The 18,022-nt window shown below is 41.3% G+C and overlaps 1 protein-coding gene across 50 annotated transcripts in view; it reads left to right on the top strand.

The window, feature by feature from the left end:
* RIMS1 (regulating synaptic membrane exocytosis 1) overlaps positions 1–18,022 on the top strand; it is a 240,428-nt gene that overhangs the window by 106,132 nt on the left and 116,274 nt on the right. For all 50 annotated transcript variants that reach the window (XM_081904833.1, XM_081904834.1, XM_081904832.1 and 47 more), the window contains 2 exons: positions 9,971–10,314; positions 13,097–13,974. In XM_081904833.1, the coding sequence (XP_081760959.1) occupies positions 9,971–10,314; positions 13,097–13,974 (1,222 nt within the window). The remainder of the gene's footprint in view (positions 1–9,970; positions 10,315–13,096; positions 13,975–18,022) is intronic.

Here is an 18,022-nt window from a genome sequence, read left to right as displayed (position 1 = left end):
CTTGTTTTTATTTCATTATAGCCATTGAACCCCATATTACTTTTGGGATCACAGTGCATAAGTTACCCCTTCTCTTCCCAACTGTATCAGCCCTGAAAATCACCTCCTCCCTCCAGGATGGCTAAGAACCTCACTTTAAATTGACACTATAGCACCTTCTTTCTAATCCTTATAGCCATGCTGAGCAGGACTGTGCAGAAGGGATTGCAACTGGGAAGGGAAGGGATTAATCTATCCTTCCTGCATACAGTGATCCTGATAACAATTGTGTGTCCCCACCCCTGGCTGCTGTAATTAATTTAAGAAAAACAGATATAGCTGTATGCTACCACATGAAACACGATGTGCAGTTTGACCCTCAGAATTTATGAGAGGAATGTGATAGCTCAGATAGGCCAGTGATGAAAATGAAATAAGAGCCTGAATAGAATGGAAACATAAAAATTGAGTGCCACATAAAACTGGCATGTGAATTAGGTTGCATATCACTGCTATGTGCAAGATGCTAGAGAGGGAAAACATCTTAATAGTTTATGAATCTAACCGAGCTCTATATCTTCTGAATTATTATTTTTTTTCAAGCAAAAGAGGGCAGTGCTTTGCAGGCACATCCATAAGCCACAGAAGTTAGAGTACTTGAGTTTAAGCCAACTTTACTCTTATTGATTTCACTGAGCCTAGATTGGCTCACATTCAGATTTTCTGATTTTACTAGTTTGTTGATCAGACTGACCTGCCAGAGGCAGGAGCCTGAACCAGAGTGAAGCTATGCCAGAGTTTAGCACCATAATTATATGAAGCATACATCAGTGGCAGGCGAAGCATTCTTTGTTTCATGTGCATTAAAAAAAAAAGTAATGAAGGGAAGGGAGATTGCTGTTTTGGCTAGACTTTATGTAAACAGGGCAGAATCTATCCTCGTCCATATGTCTGATATTAGGGCGTACCTGTTTTTGTGGCCTCAGGTTCAATAAATAGTATTGCGGCTTATACTTTGATCAACTCCCCCCCCCCTTCTGAAATTGTGTCAGCTATATAAATTAAGCAATCAATGGAAAAACCTTAGTTTTTTTCTCTCCATGAGCCTAAAGTAGGCAGGTAAAAATAGGGAGGGATGAAATTTGAGCCATACAGGCCTACAATCACAGATTTCTAATGGAGGAGACACCAAAGCAGTATCTTCATCCCCTGAAGAATTTTTAAATCAATTGAAAATTCCTTGTATATTTGTTAGTTAAGCAATATTTAGAGAAGAATGGACATTTGAATAAATTTGACTGGGTTCCACTCTTTGTTTATTTGGTTTATTGTATGCCATCCTTCATCCATCAATCTCAGGGTGGTCCACAGCACTCTTCCCTATTTAGGGAACATAACAGAGCGTTAGCAACCAGATCTGGACCATGTTCCAAAAACAAAGGCTTTAATACTTATAGGAAAGTGTCTGGGGGCAGTGGCGTAGCGTGGGGGGTGCAGGGGGGGCCGGCCGCACCGGGCGCAACATCTGGGGGTTAGGGTTAAGGGGCGCAAATCCACGGGTTAGGGGGCGCAAATTACTTGCCTGACAACCCACGCTACGCCACTGTCTGGGGGTGAAGAATCTTTGCTGTGTGCATCTGTATGCTCGCCCCACTGGCCTACTGAGAGAAGTGCCATGAGGCTTGATGCAACTGATTATATTTAGATTACAGCCTGTTGTAAATTATAATAGTTGACATTTTGATGTTGGTGGAGGAGATGGTTTAATCTAATTAGTAGACAGAATACATTCCCCTATGCTGTTTTTGTTTTTAGGAACACCGTCCTCCTGAACAAATATAACCAATAATGTTGTCATCAAAACATAATGTTCTAACAGAATCTGCTTGGTGTGCCTGACAGATTGATACATCCTGCAATTCTTAGCTACGTTGTCAACATCTTGATCCTCGCCAGAGTGCTGGAGAGGCTATGGAAAGCCATTTAATCTGCCCCTTTTCCAAATCCTATATGGAAAGGCAGACTATATAAACTACTTAAAATGAAGACAAGCACTTCTTTGATGTGGATGATATGTTTTTATTTGTTCTTATCCGTAGTGATGATTTATTTGTTTTGGTCACTGGCTGCGGTGTAGGGAAACAAAGGCAAAGTAAAAGCTAAAAGCAGTGAAGGAAACAAAAACCAGAGCAGCCTCGAAATGCACATAGCATAAAGCTACTTTGAATCAATAGCCAACATCCAAATTCAAACTCCATAAAATGTGACTTAAAGTAGATTTGCTATTGCTTTGCAGAGCTATAGTGGTAAGTTCAGTGCTTAACGGTGTTATATAACACCTGGTCTTAAATGTAGCTGTAGGTGCTGGGTGAACTTGCACACGCTCTGGCCAAGGATTGTGTGCTGAGGGAACCATAACATTTAGATCATGTTGATTTTTATGTTCCTGACGGTAGGCTGTGTGAAGCAGCTTTTTCAGTTCCACAATAATAGAAAATTGCTTAAGAGATAATGCGTTTTTACTCCATGTTTGCGCAGGGAGCAGTTAAAAATTCGAAAATGTAAGTGCTTACTTATGCAATGTATGATGCGTTTTCAATTTCATTGCAAGCATTTTCATGTTTTGCTTTCATGTTGTGTTAGTACAGGAATAATGTCTCTGCTGGCCACGGACTGCAGTGGGAAGGGCCAGAGACAGTAAGTGTGAGGCTTATATGTGGTTATGAATAAAACACTCCAGACTGTTCACAAGAACGCAAGCATGCAATCCTTTTAGTTCTCTGAAGCATGTTTCTACCACAGTGATGTTTTCACATGGATCTGTGTGTGAATCCTGGACTCATCATTTTGAGATTAATCCTGTGTGTACTTGACTCTTTATTATTATTAGCATAAGTGTTGCCACACAGAGGGGTCAGTGAGACTTACTTGTGATAAGGCAACACATGGGAAGATTTCCACGTAACATGAAAATGAACACTTTCACCAGATCCACACATAAAAATATGCTAGAATTTCTGGTTTATCGTGACTTGCCAGGAGCAAATCGTATTGCCAGTGTGGTGTAGTGGTTAAGAGTGGTAGACTCGTAATCTGGTGAACCGGGTTCACGTCTCCACTCCTCCACATGCAGCTGCTGGGTGACCTTGGGCCAGTCACACTTCTCTGAAGTCTCTCAGCCCCACTCACCTCACAGAGTGTTTGTTGTGGGGGAGAAAGGGAAAGGAGAATGTTAGCCGCTTTGAGACTCCTTAAAGTGAGTGAAAGGCGGAATATCAAATCCAAACTCTTCTTCTCTTCTTCTGCTGCTTCATTCCTCCTTTGGCATGACCAAGATAAACAAACATAAAGCCCTTGCCTTCCTATTAAGTCCAAACCAGGATCATTGTTGTTGTTTTTTGCCACATAACAAGCCACAATCTACAAGCCAGGAACAAATGCTGAAGACATGCCTTATGGTTCCTTGGGCGTTGATAGTTAAGGTTTTTGTTTCATTTTGTTGAATCTATATTTTTCTGTTCCATTTGGAACAGTTTTCTGTGTTCTGAAACGGTAATTATGTTTTTTATGACTGTACATTTTATTGTTGTAACCTACCATGAAATCTTATGGTGGAGAGTGTTAAGAAATCTTATACAGTGGTACCTCGCAAGACGAATGCCTCGCAAGATGAAAGAGTTTTTCATTTTTTGAGTTGCTTCGCAAGATGAATTTCCCTATGGGCTTGCTTCGCAAGACGAAAACGTCTTGCAAGTTTGTTTCCTTTTCCTTTTCCTTTTTCAATGGGAATCCGTGCTTCGCAAGACGAAAAATTCGCAAGACGAAAAAACTCGCAGAACGAATTAATTTCGTCTTGCAAGGTACCAATGTAACTACTTAAATGATGGCTCCAGGCTGGCTAGTGAAACCTGGGTTGTTATGGAATTGCAAGCCATTATCCTGGGGTGGGATGTAATGCAAAGCCAAGACTTCTTGGTTGGTTTATCCCACTCACACCTGAGGAGGAGTGAAGCAGAGTGCTCTGGCAGCGTTGCTGCTTCAGCATGCTCCTCAGCCCTGATAAATCACGATAAGCCAGACACCCAGGCTCAGTATTCCGTGTAAACGCAGAATGTCAAACACAGACTGGTCAAGTTTTAACAGTGACAGCAGTTTGTCTCTCAAAGCTTCACACATGCAAACACGTATGTGCTTTATGTAGGTACACAGTAACCGCGTTGATGATTTGCTGAAATGCTGCATCAGGACGAACCCAAGAACAATAAATGAACTGCAAATTTATTTCTTAGCAAGCTATTCCAATTGCACGTTAGAAGCAGTTAGAAATACATGCAGATTCTAACTCTCTCTAACACAGAATCCTCCTTAGAGTTCCTGGTGCATTGCATGGAGGTCCAGAAGACACATTAAAGGACTGTAATCCTTCATCAGTGTGTTTGTTTGGTTGCCTAACATCTGTGGATTGTTAAGATAAGTTATTACACAGACCTGCTTTAGTTTAGATTAGTTTGGACCATGGCCCAGTATTTTCAATCAGGATATAATTCCTGCATGCTGCTAGATTGCTTGCTCCACATACTTCCCTACACAATATTTTTTCACTAAGCGGCTTTCTCACTGAAACTGTTATATCACCTCAAGGTTTGTCCCCCTCCCTCTTTGGAAGAAGGACTTTTGTCTCTACCCCACCCCCACCCCTCTGGACCTACTGTAGCTCAAGGCCAGCGGCCAAATTGCATGTATTAACTAAGCTCTGGAGTGACTCCTAAACAGAGGTGGTAGTGTAGTCTCTATGTGAGTATAATACAGATTTTGTTCATGTGTAATTTGTGGTGTGTGCTGTTGTATGTGTGTATGACAAAATGTTTCAGTTTTTAGCTCTAAATGGTTGGTGTGTGTGTATGACAAAATGTTTCAATTTTTAAGTGGTTGGTGGTTGTAAGCACAGAATTTTCACATATATAGGTGTTGTTGCTTTTTTAAAAAGTTTGTGTTTCTGTGTGTGGATAGGTAGTTGGGGTGGATACACATGTACGGTATATTTGTGCCATGGCTAGTTTAGTTATTTAGGACACATAGTTTCATCCAAAATAAATCACAGTATGAAGCTGTGCAAGTGCATCAGTATAAGTTGATATTCAGGAATGTTTCTTTTGAAGATCTGTGTGTTTCACATATGTTGCATTAATATCCAGAAGCATCTGTCAGTGTTATATGGAAAATTTATGTTATGGATGCATTGGGGAAGGATAAAGACTACAGCCCTAGGCATATTTACCTGGGAGTAAGCCCCATTGAACTCAATTGTGTCTATTTCTGAGCAGACATGTGTGGGATTTTTGTGGTCAATCTTATTTCATATCAATAGTTTATAATTATACTGTGTTGGGTTTTGGATTAGACAATTTTTTGAGTCCCCCCTCAATACAGCACATGGGCTCTAGAAATAGCTCCACTAATGAACATTTGTTTCAATTTGCTAGTTTTGATTGGAAACACAACAGGGTGCATGTTTCGGTAGTAGTGAATTTGGGGACTTTTGAACATCTGTATCTAGGTTCTGGAGCTCAACCCACAGAAGTCACTGGCAAAGCTCCCAGCTGAATGATGCCCTTATTTTTCCATCTTTCCCTGAGCATCAGATGTGTTATGTTTAATTAAAACATTGGATTTTTGCTCAGATCTATTTTGACACATGCTATACACACACAAGAAGAACCTTACGACTGCTTGCTAACAGGCTTTCAAATTGATTTTATATGCACATTTTTATAGTGTAGTAGTGTTAACTGGTATTTTCATTTGTTTCTTTTGCAAATGTTCACTTTATCTGGAGTTGGAAGTGTTTTTTCTTCTTCCTGTTTATTGTTGAAGTTGCCTCTATTATTTCACTGCAGCTATATTTTTGTTTGTTTTTGTTAAACCAAAACCGATTGGTCTACTGCAGGTTTAAGTTTTTGATGAGATTTTAAAATATTTTAACACATGAATTTTTTTTTCTTATAAAACCATTTCCTCTTGTGTGAAAAGGGAATGTGCTTTGTAATAAACACTTTTCATTTTTATTCTTTATACTCACAACTTAAATATTAAAACTACAAAAGTTTAACTTTAGTAAGGTCTAATCCAGCATTTAACGAAAAATACACAATGAATCTTGGGATTATGTTAATAATACTTAATTTAGATATTATATGAACTCAGATATTTCATTTGCTTATTTTCTTTGCAGTATCTAAAGTTTCTTTATTCCTTGACAAAAGAAGAACTCTTTTTGGCTTCTTGCAATTACTATTGCAAGATTATTCATTTCCATTGTTGCTGAAACATTTTGAAATTTTGGGGGATGGTGGTGGTACTGGTAGGCACCTTATTACGTTTGGATATCAGTAACGTGTTAGAAAGTGTTCATTTTCTTTATCCATTTCCTCCTTATCTGATTTATTACTCAATATGCAGTGTACGTCATTTTTGTGCTTTGCATTGATGCACAGCTATGCAATGTTGCTTCTTTTTCTAATTTTATGAAACATTTCTGTAAAATATTTAATTTAGAATTCTTTCTTAGAAAACTCCTTTGGTTGGATCCATACGTAGTCATGCTTAGAGTAGGCCCTATGAATCAATGGGCCCTTAAAGTATTAACAAAACAATTCTATCCATGTCTATTAAAAAAAAACCCTACCCTACTGAGTTCAGTGGGTCTATTTTAGGCATGACTAACACTGCATAATAACCCCTCTTCCTGAGAGTAAACTCCATTAAATTCAATGACACTAACATCTGAGTAGACATGATTAGGATTGCAGCCAATTCCTGGATCCAGCTCCTAATATTTCTGTTCATTTCCATGTTATTTTTCTAACAACCTGATCCCAATTATATTTAGGGGGAGGGGCAAGTGCCCATTATTATTAATATTAATTGGACTTACTTCCAACTAAGTGTGCATTGATTTGCTGTTTGACTCTTCCCATCCCCCTCCCCCCCTTGCTCTTTTATCGTGTACAGTGCATGACTGCCTTGATCCCTGCATAATCCTTAGAGCCAGCATCTGGCCTTAATGTGCTGCTGTTCTTGACAAAAATATAAATTTAAAAATCTAGTGGTAGTGGCCCAGAAATACAATGTGTGCTTGATTTCATACCTTCCTGGGAGAGGATAGAACCTTTCTTGTGCTATGAATAATATTTTATCTTCTTAAACATTTGTCTCTTAAGGCAAGGCTTTTGTTTCTTTTCCTCAAATGAAATTTCAAGAGTAATCATTTCACTATTATATTTGGACCATTGTGTCAGGAGAGAGCTTAGCCCTAGGGTAAGGTTACCAATTTTTTTTCAATGAATCCGGGGACACTTTTCAACTTCAACGGATTTTGTATGGGGACTGATTTGTAAATCCGGGGACTGTTCTGGGAAACGGGGATGTCTGGTAACCTTATCCTAGGGAGCATTTGAGAGTGATGAAACCATACACAAGAGTAATGATTGATTGATTTTTGGATATGTGTCATTGGAAGGATAGCAAAACATTCAGCTGCATTTGCTTACTTCTTCATTAAGGAGAGAGGGTTAGGGTATATTTGGTGGCCTAAATACTGTAACTCACCTCATATGTGAAGTGAACTTAGTTTGTTAGTCTTATTAAGAGCTGTTCAAAAACACAAATAGTCCCTTATGCTCAAGGAAGGAATTGGGATCCACTGGAAACTCCCACTGGAATACGGTGTGTGTGTGTGTGCTTTTTGCTATTCCTCATGCACCCACCTCTCTTGCTGTTCTAGAGGCTCCACTAAACTTCAAGAGCAAATTTTTGACAGACAAAGATGCAGAGGGGTTGGGGGAGGGGAGAGACTGGTGAAAAATGCCTCCCTTCTGCTGGTGGGGTGTATCAGTAGGGACAGGGAAAATTTGATTCAGCATTTAAAGCCGATTATACCTGATTCACACGGGACGCAGGTGGCGCTGTGGGTTAAAGCCTCAGCGCCTAGGACTTGCCGATCGAAAGGTCGGCGGTTCAAATCCCTGCGGCGGGGTGCGCTCCCGCTGCTCGGTCCCAGCGCCTGCCAACCTAGCAGTTCGAAAGCACCTCCGGGTGCAAGTAGATAAATAGGGACCGCTCACCAGCGGGAAGGTAAACGGCGTTTCCGTGTGCGGCTCTGGCTTGCCAGAGCAGCGATGGCACGCTGGCCACGTGACCCGGAAGTGTCTCCGGACAGCGCTGGCCCCTGGCCTCTTAAGTGAGATGGGCGCACAACCCCAGAGTCTGTCAAGACTGGCCCATACGGGCAGGGGTACCTTTACCTTTACCTTTATACCTGATTCACGCTTTATAAAAATGTATACATTAGGGCAGGCTTCCTCAACCCCGGCCCTCCAGATGTTTTGAGACTACAATTCTCATCATCTCTGACCACTGGCCCTGCTAGCTAGGGATCATGGGAGTTGTAGGCCAAAAACATCCGGAGGGCTGAGGTTGAGGAAGCCTGCATTAGGGAGTGGAATGTGAAATAAAATGAATATATTCGTGAGAATAACATACAAAAATGCATTATGTTAGGGGGAAATGCTTGCAAAAACATGCACATTATCAAAACAACTGCATACAAGGTTGTGTTTACTGGGGAGAAGACTGCACTGAAAATGCTGGCAAATTTTTATGAGGGTTAAAGAAGTAAATCCACATATTGCTGCAGAAATGGAATTTGAAATGAGGAACTAAGGGAACCAAAACTGATGGGTCCTTACATCTCTACCCATTAGTGGAACTTCATGAATAGGAGACTCCTACCAGCGGAGCCTTAGTTTCATTTTATGTGCTACAATTTTTTATGCTGTCCTTCTTCTAAGGCACTTAGGGAAACCTAGGAAGATGCTTTATACCAGGTCAGATAATTTGCCCATCTAGCCCAGCATTTTCTACTCTGATCTGCAGCACCTCTCCTGGGTTTCTTCATTTTCCATCACCTGCTAGCTGATGCTTTAAACTGGAGATGGCAGGGATGGAACCTGGGACATCCTTCATTCAAAGATGTGCTCTAACACTGAGCTTTGGTCCCTGCTCTCATCTTCACAACAAGCCTGTGGAAAAGGCCGGGCTGAGAAACTGTGCCCTGCCCATTGCCTTTCGTTTCTTAGTGAGTGGGGATTTGACCCTGGGCCTCCTAGTTTGTAGTCTAGTCACTATACCATACTGACTCTTTGAGTCCTATTTGTATGTTCAACACATGCAATCATCACCATCACCATCACAATAATAATTTTTTTATTTATATCCCGCCCATCTGACTGGGTTGCCCCAGCCACGCTGGGCAGCTTCCAGCATATACAAAAACATTAAACATTAAAAACTTCCCCATATGGGGCTACCTTCAGATGTCTTCTAAAGCTTGGATAGCTCCTTGACATGTGCTTGGAGGGCGTTCCACAGGTTGGGACCAAGAAGGCCCTCTGCCTAGGCCTTCATTTGAGGCAGGTGAGCAGGTCCATGCTTGCTTGCTCCATTACCACTGTAGTGGCCCATTGCGGCCCTTCCCTCCCCTGACCACGTGTTTAAGAGCATGCTTGCAGTGAGGCAGCCTGCCATTGTGTGTATAGGCTGTTGTCTTAGTTCCACCTCATGGGGATAGCCTGCTTGTATTGCAGACATCCTCCAAAATGCCCGACAGCATTGGGGAGGGGCCAGTGCAGGTTGTGCGTGTTGTGGTCCTGCTTTCCTGCCTCCTGTGATTATCGTCACATGCCTTGAACACCCAGACGGTGCTTCAGAGTACCGATGGAACATGAATGTTTGGTGCAGCCAAAGCGAAACACACAGTTGCAATATGTTTGGCTGCAGCTAATCAAGAGTGGCCCACTCCACAAGCATGTCCTGAGCATGAACAACAGCACAAACGCCACAGGAGGGAGGTTTTATTATTCTTGAATGTTTAGACAACCGAGCCTTTCAGCAACTGAAGAGTACTTAGACTGTTATTTTTCTTTGTAACTAGGTTATGTGGGTATGCAACTTATGCCGAAAGCAACAAGAGATCCTAACGAAATCTGGAGCGTGGTTTTTTGGAAGTGGTCCTCAACAGCCACCCAGTCAGGACGGAGCACTGAGTGATACAGCTACTGGTGGCAGTTCAGATGCACCTAGAGAAAAGAAAGCGAGGCTTCAAGAACGGTCAAGATCTCAAACACCCCTAAGCACAGCAGTCACCTCCTCACAGGAAATACCTTCTAGTGGTGTGCAAACTGACAGGAGGAAAGGCACAGAGGTATCCCAGCAAGCTATGGGCCTGGAACAGAAGCAGACTTCATCAAGGTCTAGAAGTGAACCCCCGAGAGAGAGGTAACACTGATGCCAATGGGCCTTGCCCATATGGGAAGAATTGCAGCTATAATGTTAAGCAGTGGAGAGTGGCATTATAAATTTATATATATTATAAATATATAAAATCTCAGTGCACTCTGGCCACACTTTAGTGGTGTGCAGAGGGGCACGTTGTCAATGGCTTTGTATATACGCAATATGGGAGATCTTCCCCAAAATTTGCCCACCCCCATACAGTGTCAGAAGGATTAATACTGAGAGGGATAGAGTAGGTTAATTGCAGTATCTACATGTCCTACCAAGTTGTACCGAAGGACAGAAAGGAAAACAGAGGAAGAGGAAGTTAATTGCAAAAGTAGGAGTTTCACAAAATACACATTTTCACCAAACTGACATTAATTTGGAATATAGAATTACATGCATGTATGTTGGACTTTTTAAAGGCACAAATCCCAGCTTCTGTGTATGTGGATAATTAAAGTTAGCATTAGAAAACAAATTGTCCTAAACTGAAAATAATTTGATAATATTAATCTGTAAATGACACAAGATGAATGAAACAACACTACATGAATATGCCAAATGTAACTCTTCTGCTGAGGTGGGATTTTTTTTGGGGGGGGGACACAGCGGTGGTCTGTCACCTGAATATTTGTTGAGCTGAGTTGACTTGATTCATTGATGAAATAATTGTGAAATAGCTTGTGAAAGATGCAAACCGAAGCACGATTATCTGGGCTTCAGCATACACTCATTTGCATGTGAGACAACAGTTCTAAAGGAGGGCTTGTGTATGGCTTACCTTATCTGTATGCTACTTGTCCATGGTGGACAATGTTCACACAAGCTCGCAACAAATTTCATCAGATTCTCAAAATACAGCATCAAATTTAAATAGGACAAAGCCAACTTCAAGTTCAACACTACAACAAAATTAACATTTGCACTTAGTTAAAATGTACCAAAAACAGAATTAAGATTAACTAGTTTTAGCGGGAAACCCCAAAACTAAATAACTGACTCTACACACACTGCTAGTCCTGGCTACTCTGAGGTGTAATGGCAGCCATTTTTAAATAGTTTGGGATCTTGAGGGCAGATATGCCTTGTCCTACATAACCGATCACATGATGTGGTGCGTGCACACACTATTTGAATGACAATGCCCATCGATTTGGGGGGCAGCTCCCTCAAATATTTTATTGAGAGGGCTGAAGGGACCTCAGCTCCCAGGAGTTGGCTCCCGTGGTGTGAAGTAACAACAGAAGCTGTTGACAGCAGAAGCAAAGGTTTGGCTGAATGGACCGTTAGTGTCCTGCATGCTCGTATGGCTTCTTTGGAAGGTGGTACTGTAAAATAGGCAGGAACTTGATGCTCCATACTTGCAGGGAAGTTAATGGAATGCTCGGAATGCTCTGTTATTGGTCAATGGGATTGGGAATAATAACAGCAGCAGCAACAACAACAATAATTATTATTTATAACCTGCCCTTCACCAGCAGGTCCCAGGGTGGATGAAACAATTTCAAAATTAGAATTAAAAACAAAGCAAATTACAGTCACAGGACTAAGGTGGGTCCTGAGAACACAGATCTCATGTGTCATAGACTAGAGTAAAGAGGTGCATCTTCATAGTGAAGAAGCCAAGTACACCTCTTAATTCCACAATTCATGGATTAAGGTGAAGTTTTTAAATCCGTTCTCTTGCTTTATGGGTAATCACACTTAGTGATACTGGTTTCTGATCAACTTTGGGCATTTCTTCCTCCAGGCTTTCAAAATAACACATACTAGCTGCAAGCAAATGAAAACTTTCAAAGGGCTCTAAGACTTCTTTCAACAGATGCTTTCAGATTTGCGTGTATCTTTACAATTTCATTTGTCCAGATCCATATTCATGCAGTTAAGATGCATGCATTTTGAAATGTGAGAGTCACTGCATAAATCCTTTTTTTTTGCTCTGCTGAATGTTGCTGGGAGAGGATTCAGGGATTCCTTTGCTTACATAGAGAGACACTTACTGGCACAAATATTTAGATTCATGATGCCTTGGTCCTAAATGGAGGTTTTTTTAAAATGACTTTTATACATTCTTCTTTACCTATTCCCAAATAAAAATTATTTTTAAAAACAACAACTTGGGGATTACTGAAAATAGATTTCATTATTTTTCTTTTAGTACCTCCCTTTCTGACATGACAATAATGATGCAGGCGATAATTAAGTTCAAAGGCTTTGTGTAATCTTCTCTTTAATTTATGGGGAAGAGCTGTAGCTCACATGCTTTGCATGCAAAAGGTCTGAGGGCCAATTCCTGGTACCTCCAGGCCAGGCTGGGAAAACCTCCTGTCTTAAACGCTGACAGTCAGTGTCGATTATACTTAAGGAAGTGGACCATTGGTCTGGCACGATGTAATGCAGCTTTTTTTATATACTTATTGCAATGTAGCTTGCACAAAATTGGGCTCGGGCACATGCCGTTGGTTTCTGTGTGATTTGTCCCCTTCGTTCTCCTCCAGTGAGAAAGAAGAGAGCCAGTGTGGTGCAGTGGTTAAGAGCGGTAGACTTGTAATCTGGGGAACCGGGTTCGTGTCTCCGCTCCTCCACATGCAGCTGCTGGGTGACCTTGGGCCAGTCACACTTCTCTGAAGTCTCTCAGCCCCACTCACCTCACAGAGTGTTTTTTGTGGGGGAGAAAGGGAAAGGAGAATGTTAGCCGCTTTGAGACTCCTTAGGGTAGTGATAAAGCAGGATATCAAATCCAAACTCTTCTTCTTCTTCTTCCACCCCTTCCCATCAGGAAGAAGACACCTGCAGGGTCTGAACAGAATGGGAAAGGAGGTGTAAAAGGTGAGCGCAAACGAGTGCCAAAATCCTCACTCCAGCAGGGTGAAGGACAAAGAGATGAGAGGGAATTTAAAGAAAGACGTGATGGTAGAAGATTAGAGAAAGGGAGGTCTCAGGACTATTCAGACTTCCCACACGATTTTGAGGAAGGCAAAGCTGTAGATGGAGAGAAGCAAAGGAAAGAAGATGACTATCACACTCGATACAGGAGTGATCCAAACCTGGCAAGGTATCCCGTAAAGCCGCATCCCGACGAGGAGCAGATGCGCATGCATGCAAAAGTTTCAAAAGCACGACATGAAAGAAGACACAGTGACGTTGCCTTGCCACACACAGAAGTTGAGGAGCCCGAGGTACCTGAGAATAAACTAGGAAAGCACTCACAGGTGCAAGGAACTCAGGACATAAAGTCTCGCCCGGATACTCAGAGGGCGTATGCAATAGAAAGAACAGGTGATGTAAGGATTTCTGTTTCTAAACAATTAGCTAACCATAGCCCACCAACTCCCAGGCATAGCGTGGTTCCTACAGAGCACTTAGAATCCAAAAATCACGACCCCTTTAAAACACAGAGTCGCCTAGATCCTAGCTCTGCTATTCTCAGTCGGAAAGCAAAGCGGGAGAAAATGGAGACCATGCTAAGGAATGATTCCCTTAGTTCTGACCAGTCAGAATCAGTGCGGCCGTCTCCACCAAAGCCCCATAGATCGAAACGGGGTGGAAAGAAAAGACAAATGTCAGTCAGCAGCTCTGAGGAAGAAGGAGCATCAACACCTGAATATACCAGTTGTGATGACGTGGAAATAGAAAGTGAAAGTGTCAGTGAAAAAGGTAAGATAAAGATTTAAATATATATTATGTGTGTGGGGGAAATTGATCTAAACGTGCCATTCTCTTTATAGCTTTTCCTATCATAGGGTTTCCAACCATAGTGCTTTACTCTGAATCGTAACTAAAGAACAAAATATGCCCTCTGCTACAGAAAGCATCCTCTTCCCTGCCCTGATGAGTTTCTTCTGTTGGTTTCTGTCATTCCTCAAAAGGGCTATGCTATGTAGATAGAATGCTTCAGAATGAAAACAACAGCTAGAGACTACCAGCTCATAGTGATGTTTGCACCCCATCTAATATAAATCACATTGTACAGCTATTCAAAGGAGAGCTTGTTAGATATTAAGCAGACTGCAGTAAACTGAGTATCTGAAATGTGGACAGACAGTACCAGAATGGTCTTATCTAAACACATTCCTTAGATGTCCCCACTGATTTCCCCACAATAGCCATGATCCAGCAACAAGAAAAAGAAGAACATGTGCCCAGATAGGGGATATAAGCATTTCTGCATTGTTTATTTGGAATGGGGTCAGTTTAAGATATGTGTTTTTCTGACAGAACCAAAGGTACTGTTAGGCAAGGTGAGGTGGTCTCCGCAAGCAGAAAGAAATTCAGCTTATTATTGCATTTTCTGTTTTGTGCATTGGCATGTCTTGGTGCATCTTTGCTCTCAAATTCAAATTCTGGTTTGACTATTTTAGAGTAGTCAACCTTTTCTCTATCATATGGTAAATTGCAGCGGCAATCTCATACATACTTACTAGGAAGTAAGACCTATTTAATAATTGGACTTGCTTCTTAGTAAGCATGCATAAATGCACTGTGTGTTTTACCCAGTACTATGGATTGCTTTGCTTATGGTGTGAATAGTAATGGCAAGCCCATGGCACTGAAATAGAACTTCCCTTTAGGAAATTTCTAAAAATGGTTGGATGAGTTGATGTGATGTCATGGAATGTTCACAACAGTTCCATCTGACAAGGGAATTAAGTTGTTCTGATGTCCACAGTCCAGCATCTGTGAGAGAAGGGAAGTTGTCAGTTTGCCAAGGATTGAAAACTCACACAGAGATTAGCCTTGTAGGGCCAGCTGAGGACTGGACAGAGACCTAAGAGGTGGGGAAGCTAAGCTGAAGGGAGTAGGGAAAATAGCAGGGATGAAATGTCATGGTAGGGTCCATTAGGAAAACGTTGCCTTTATACAAATCTTTAGTGTGATGATGGCTAGAGTGCTGGTAGAGTTCTGTTTGCCACACCTCAAAAAGGATTTCCTAGAAATGGAAAAGGTTCAGAAAAGGGCCAAACCAAAATAATCAAGGGGTTGAAGCAACTCTCCTGCTAAAGGAACGTTTACACTATTTGGCACTTTCTAGTTTAGAAATAAGTAAAGGAGGACATGAGAGAGGTGCATAAGATTATGCATGTTGTGGACACAGAGTTACATTTTCTACTCCTCTCATAATACTGGAACCCAAGGCCATCCACTGAAGCCAAATGTTGGAAGGTTCAAGACAGTGGGTGGGGGGCACTTCACATAGCGTACGGTTAAACTTGCTAGAGATGTCCACTAATGTTGCAGTGTCCACCAACCTGGATGACTATGAAAGATTAGACAATTTTGCAGGGGAATTTTTTTTGTGTCAATGGCTATAAGAATGATAGTTATGTTCTACCTCCACTGTTGGAGGCAGTGTATCTGTGGCTGGGAATCCCAGATGGGGAGAGTACTGGTGTGCTTGGATCCTACTTGCATGCTTGTCATCTGGCATCTGGTTGGCCACAATGAGAACAGGATGTTGGGCTAGATGGTCCTTTGGCCTCATCCAGCGGGAATGTTCTTAACCTGAAGGCTGGTAGAGAATGCAGACACTGTGTAGAAGGGAGAGGGGAAAACCACGTTGCTCTCCTGGCAGAAAAGGTGGAATATAAACATAATAATAACAGGAGTGGTTGTTGAGGAGGGGCATTGCAGAATGTGGCAGGATATTTTCAGTTTTTCAAGTATAAAACATTTCCAAGTAATAGGTGTTTTATGCATGCTTCTTTCTTTACATTTTTTTCTTGCCCTTGTAAACCAGGGTCATGTATCATATCAAACATACCATATAGGGGTAGGGCAGGCAAAATTAGGCAAGAAGCATTGCCCCATCATGTGAGGTGAACCTGAAGCTTCACATTTTTAGCCATTTCTGGTCCTGTTTTCTTCGTTTCAATAAGCACTTGAAATAACTAGTTAGTTAAATCACATTAATTGTCTGATTTCTCCCAAATCATTGCTCCGTCATTGCCTTTTGTGAAAAACTTCCCACCCACTGGTTTGCTGTAGGAGGGACTAGCAAGATGTCTTCACCCGTGTGATTGGAGCATGCCATGGTTCATTATGAGGAAAAGCCAATCAGAACCTTGACAAGTTATCAGTAATTCTTGAACTGAAAAAAGTAGAAAATCAGAATGTTGTGAAATGTTTTTCATGCTTAGAATGATTTAATAAGCTATAAAAAGAGGTATATATTTTTCCTGCAGCTCAGGAATTGTTTTCTTTTAATGGCATCAGTACTACATAGAATTGTGGAGCTGGAATATGTAGGAATGCAAACAGAATCAGGGCAAAGACCAGATTTTATTGGATATTTTTTATGTGATATATGAACTCCTTTTTGGAGTTGGTGTTAGAAATAAATAAATTAATGTAAATATGTAATTTTACAAGCACAATAGGAATGAATTGGTTCAAATTAATCCTCTAGTTTTGCTAAACCTTATGCTAAATTGGCCACTAGATGGAGTCTGTGCAATTTAAGTTTCATCTGTCATTTCCCATAAATATTTTCTTTAAGTTAGCTACTGAATATTTTATCTACAGTTCCAGAAACATCTGCTAATTCATTGCCAAATTTCATAAAAGCTTTATCGTACCAGAGACGTTTTTGATGTGCAATTTCCAACAGCAGTTTTAAAGTCTTCTGACTCTGTACTTATATGGAAATAGAGTGTAGTTTTATTCACCAGTATGAATTTGAAAAATTCGCTGTAAGGGAGTCATATAGGGAGAATACCTCAGCTCTCTTATCATTCATGCTATTAAGAAAGGGCTTGTTTTATATATCTCGTGGATGAGAAAGCTTCGTGAGTTAAATGTTTTTCCTGAACCAAGAACTCTGGCTGGAATATGCATTTGCAATGTTTCACAAGGTTGGCCTAATTTTAGAGTAGTATTCATGGCATGTGGGGGGTTATAACCCTTTTTTGGCCCATGGGCATATTTGACAACCAGAAAAAAAGACTAGGGACCCTGCAGCTTTCTCCTCCCCAGCTGCAATCTACCTTAAATTGACCCCTCACTACAATTAGGCTTGAAAAAACCTCCTCTGTTAGCTAAAGGAGGTTTCTTTCCACTAAGGGAGTGTGGAGGTATGGTGTCCCATTGGCAACCAATGTGTTAGCTGATATTCCAATGCTTTGAGTAGCTGTATCAGGAACTGTGTACAGTAATAGTTGCAGGTAGGTAGCCGTGTTGGTCTGCCGTACTCAAAACAAACAAACAAAAAAATTCCTTCCAGTAGCACCTTAGAAGCCAATTAAGTTTGTTATTGGTATGAGCTTTCCTGTGCATGCACACTACTTCAGAGACACTGAAACAGAAGTCAGCAGACCCTGAGAGGGTGGGGAGGGGTATTACTCAGAAGGGTCGGTGGGAATGGGTGATTGGCTGATAGGTGTGGTAAACCTGTTGACGACTGTTAACGACTGCAATTGGTCTTACAGGAAAAAACAAGGGGTGAGATGGCTAAAAATAGCTTTATCATGTATAATGAGATAAGAATCCAATGTCTCTATTCAGACCAGGTCTCTCAATGGTTTTAAGTTTGGTAATAAGTTGCAATTCAGCCACTTCTGCTTTGTCACTATGATGCCACAATTTAGGTTTCGCTCACAGACCTGAAATGGGGCACCAGTGAATCAATGTGTTGTCAAATCTACAGCACCAACAGTACCAAAATCATATTGAAATACCCTTGACAGACTGGAACAGAACTGTAGCCATA

The sequence above is a fragment of the Podarcis melisellensis genome (genome assembly GCF_964234715.1).
Source record: "Podarcis melisellensis genome assembly, chromosome: 3".
Taxonomy (NCBI): domain Eukaryota; kingdom Metazoa; phylum Chordata; class Lepidosauria; order Squamata; family Lacertidae; genus Podarcis; species Podarcis melisellensis.
Note: the sequence above shows the minus strand (reverse complement) of the source record. Positions and strands in the feature narration are given on the sequence as shown.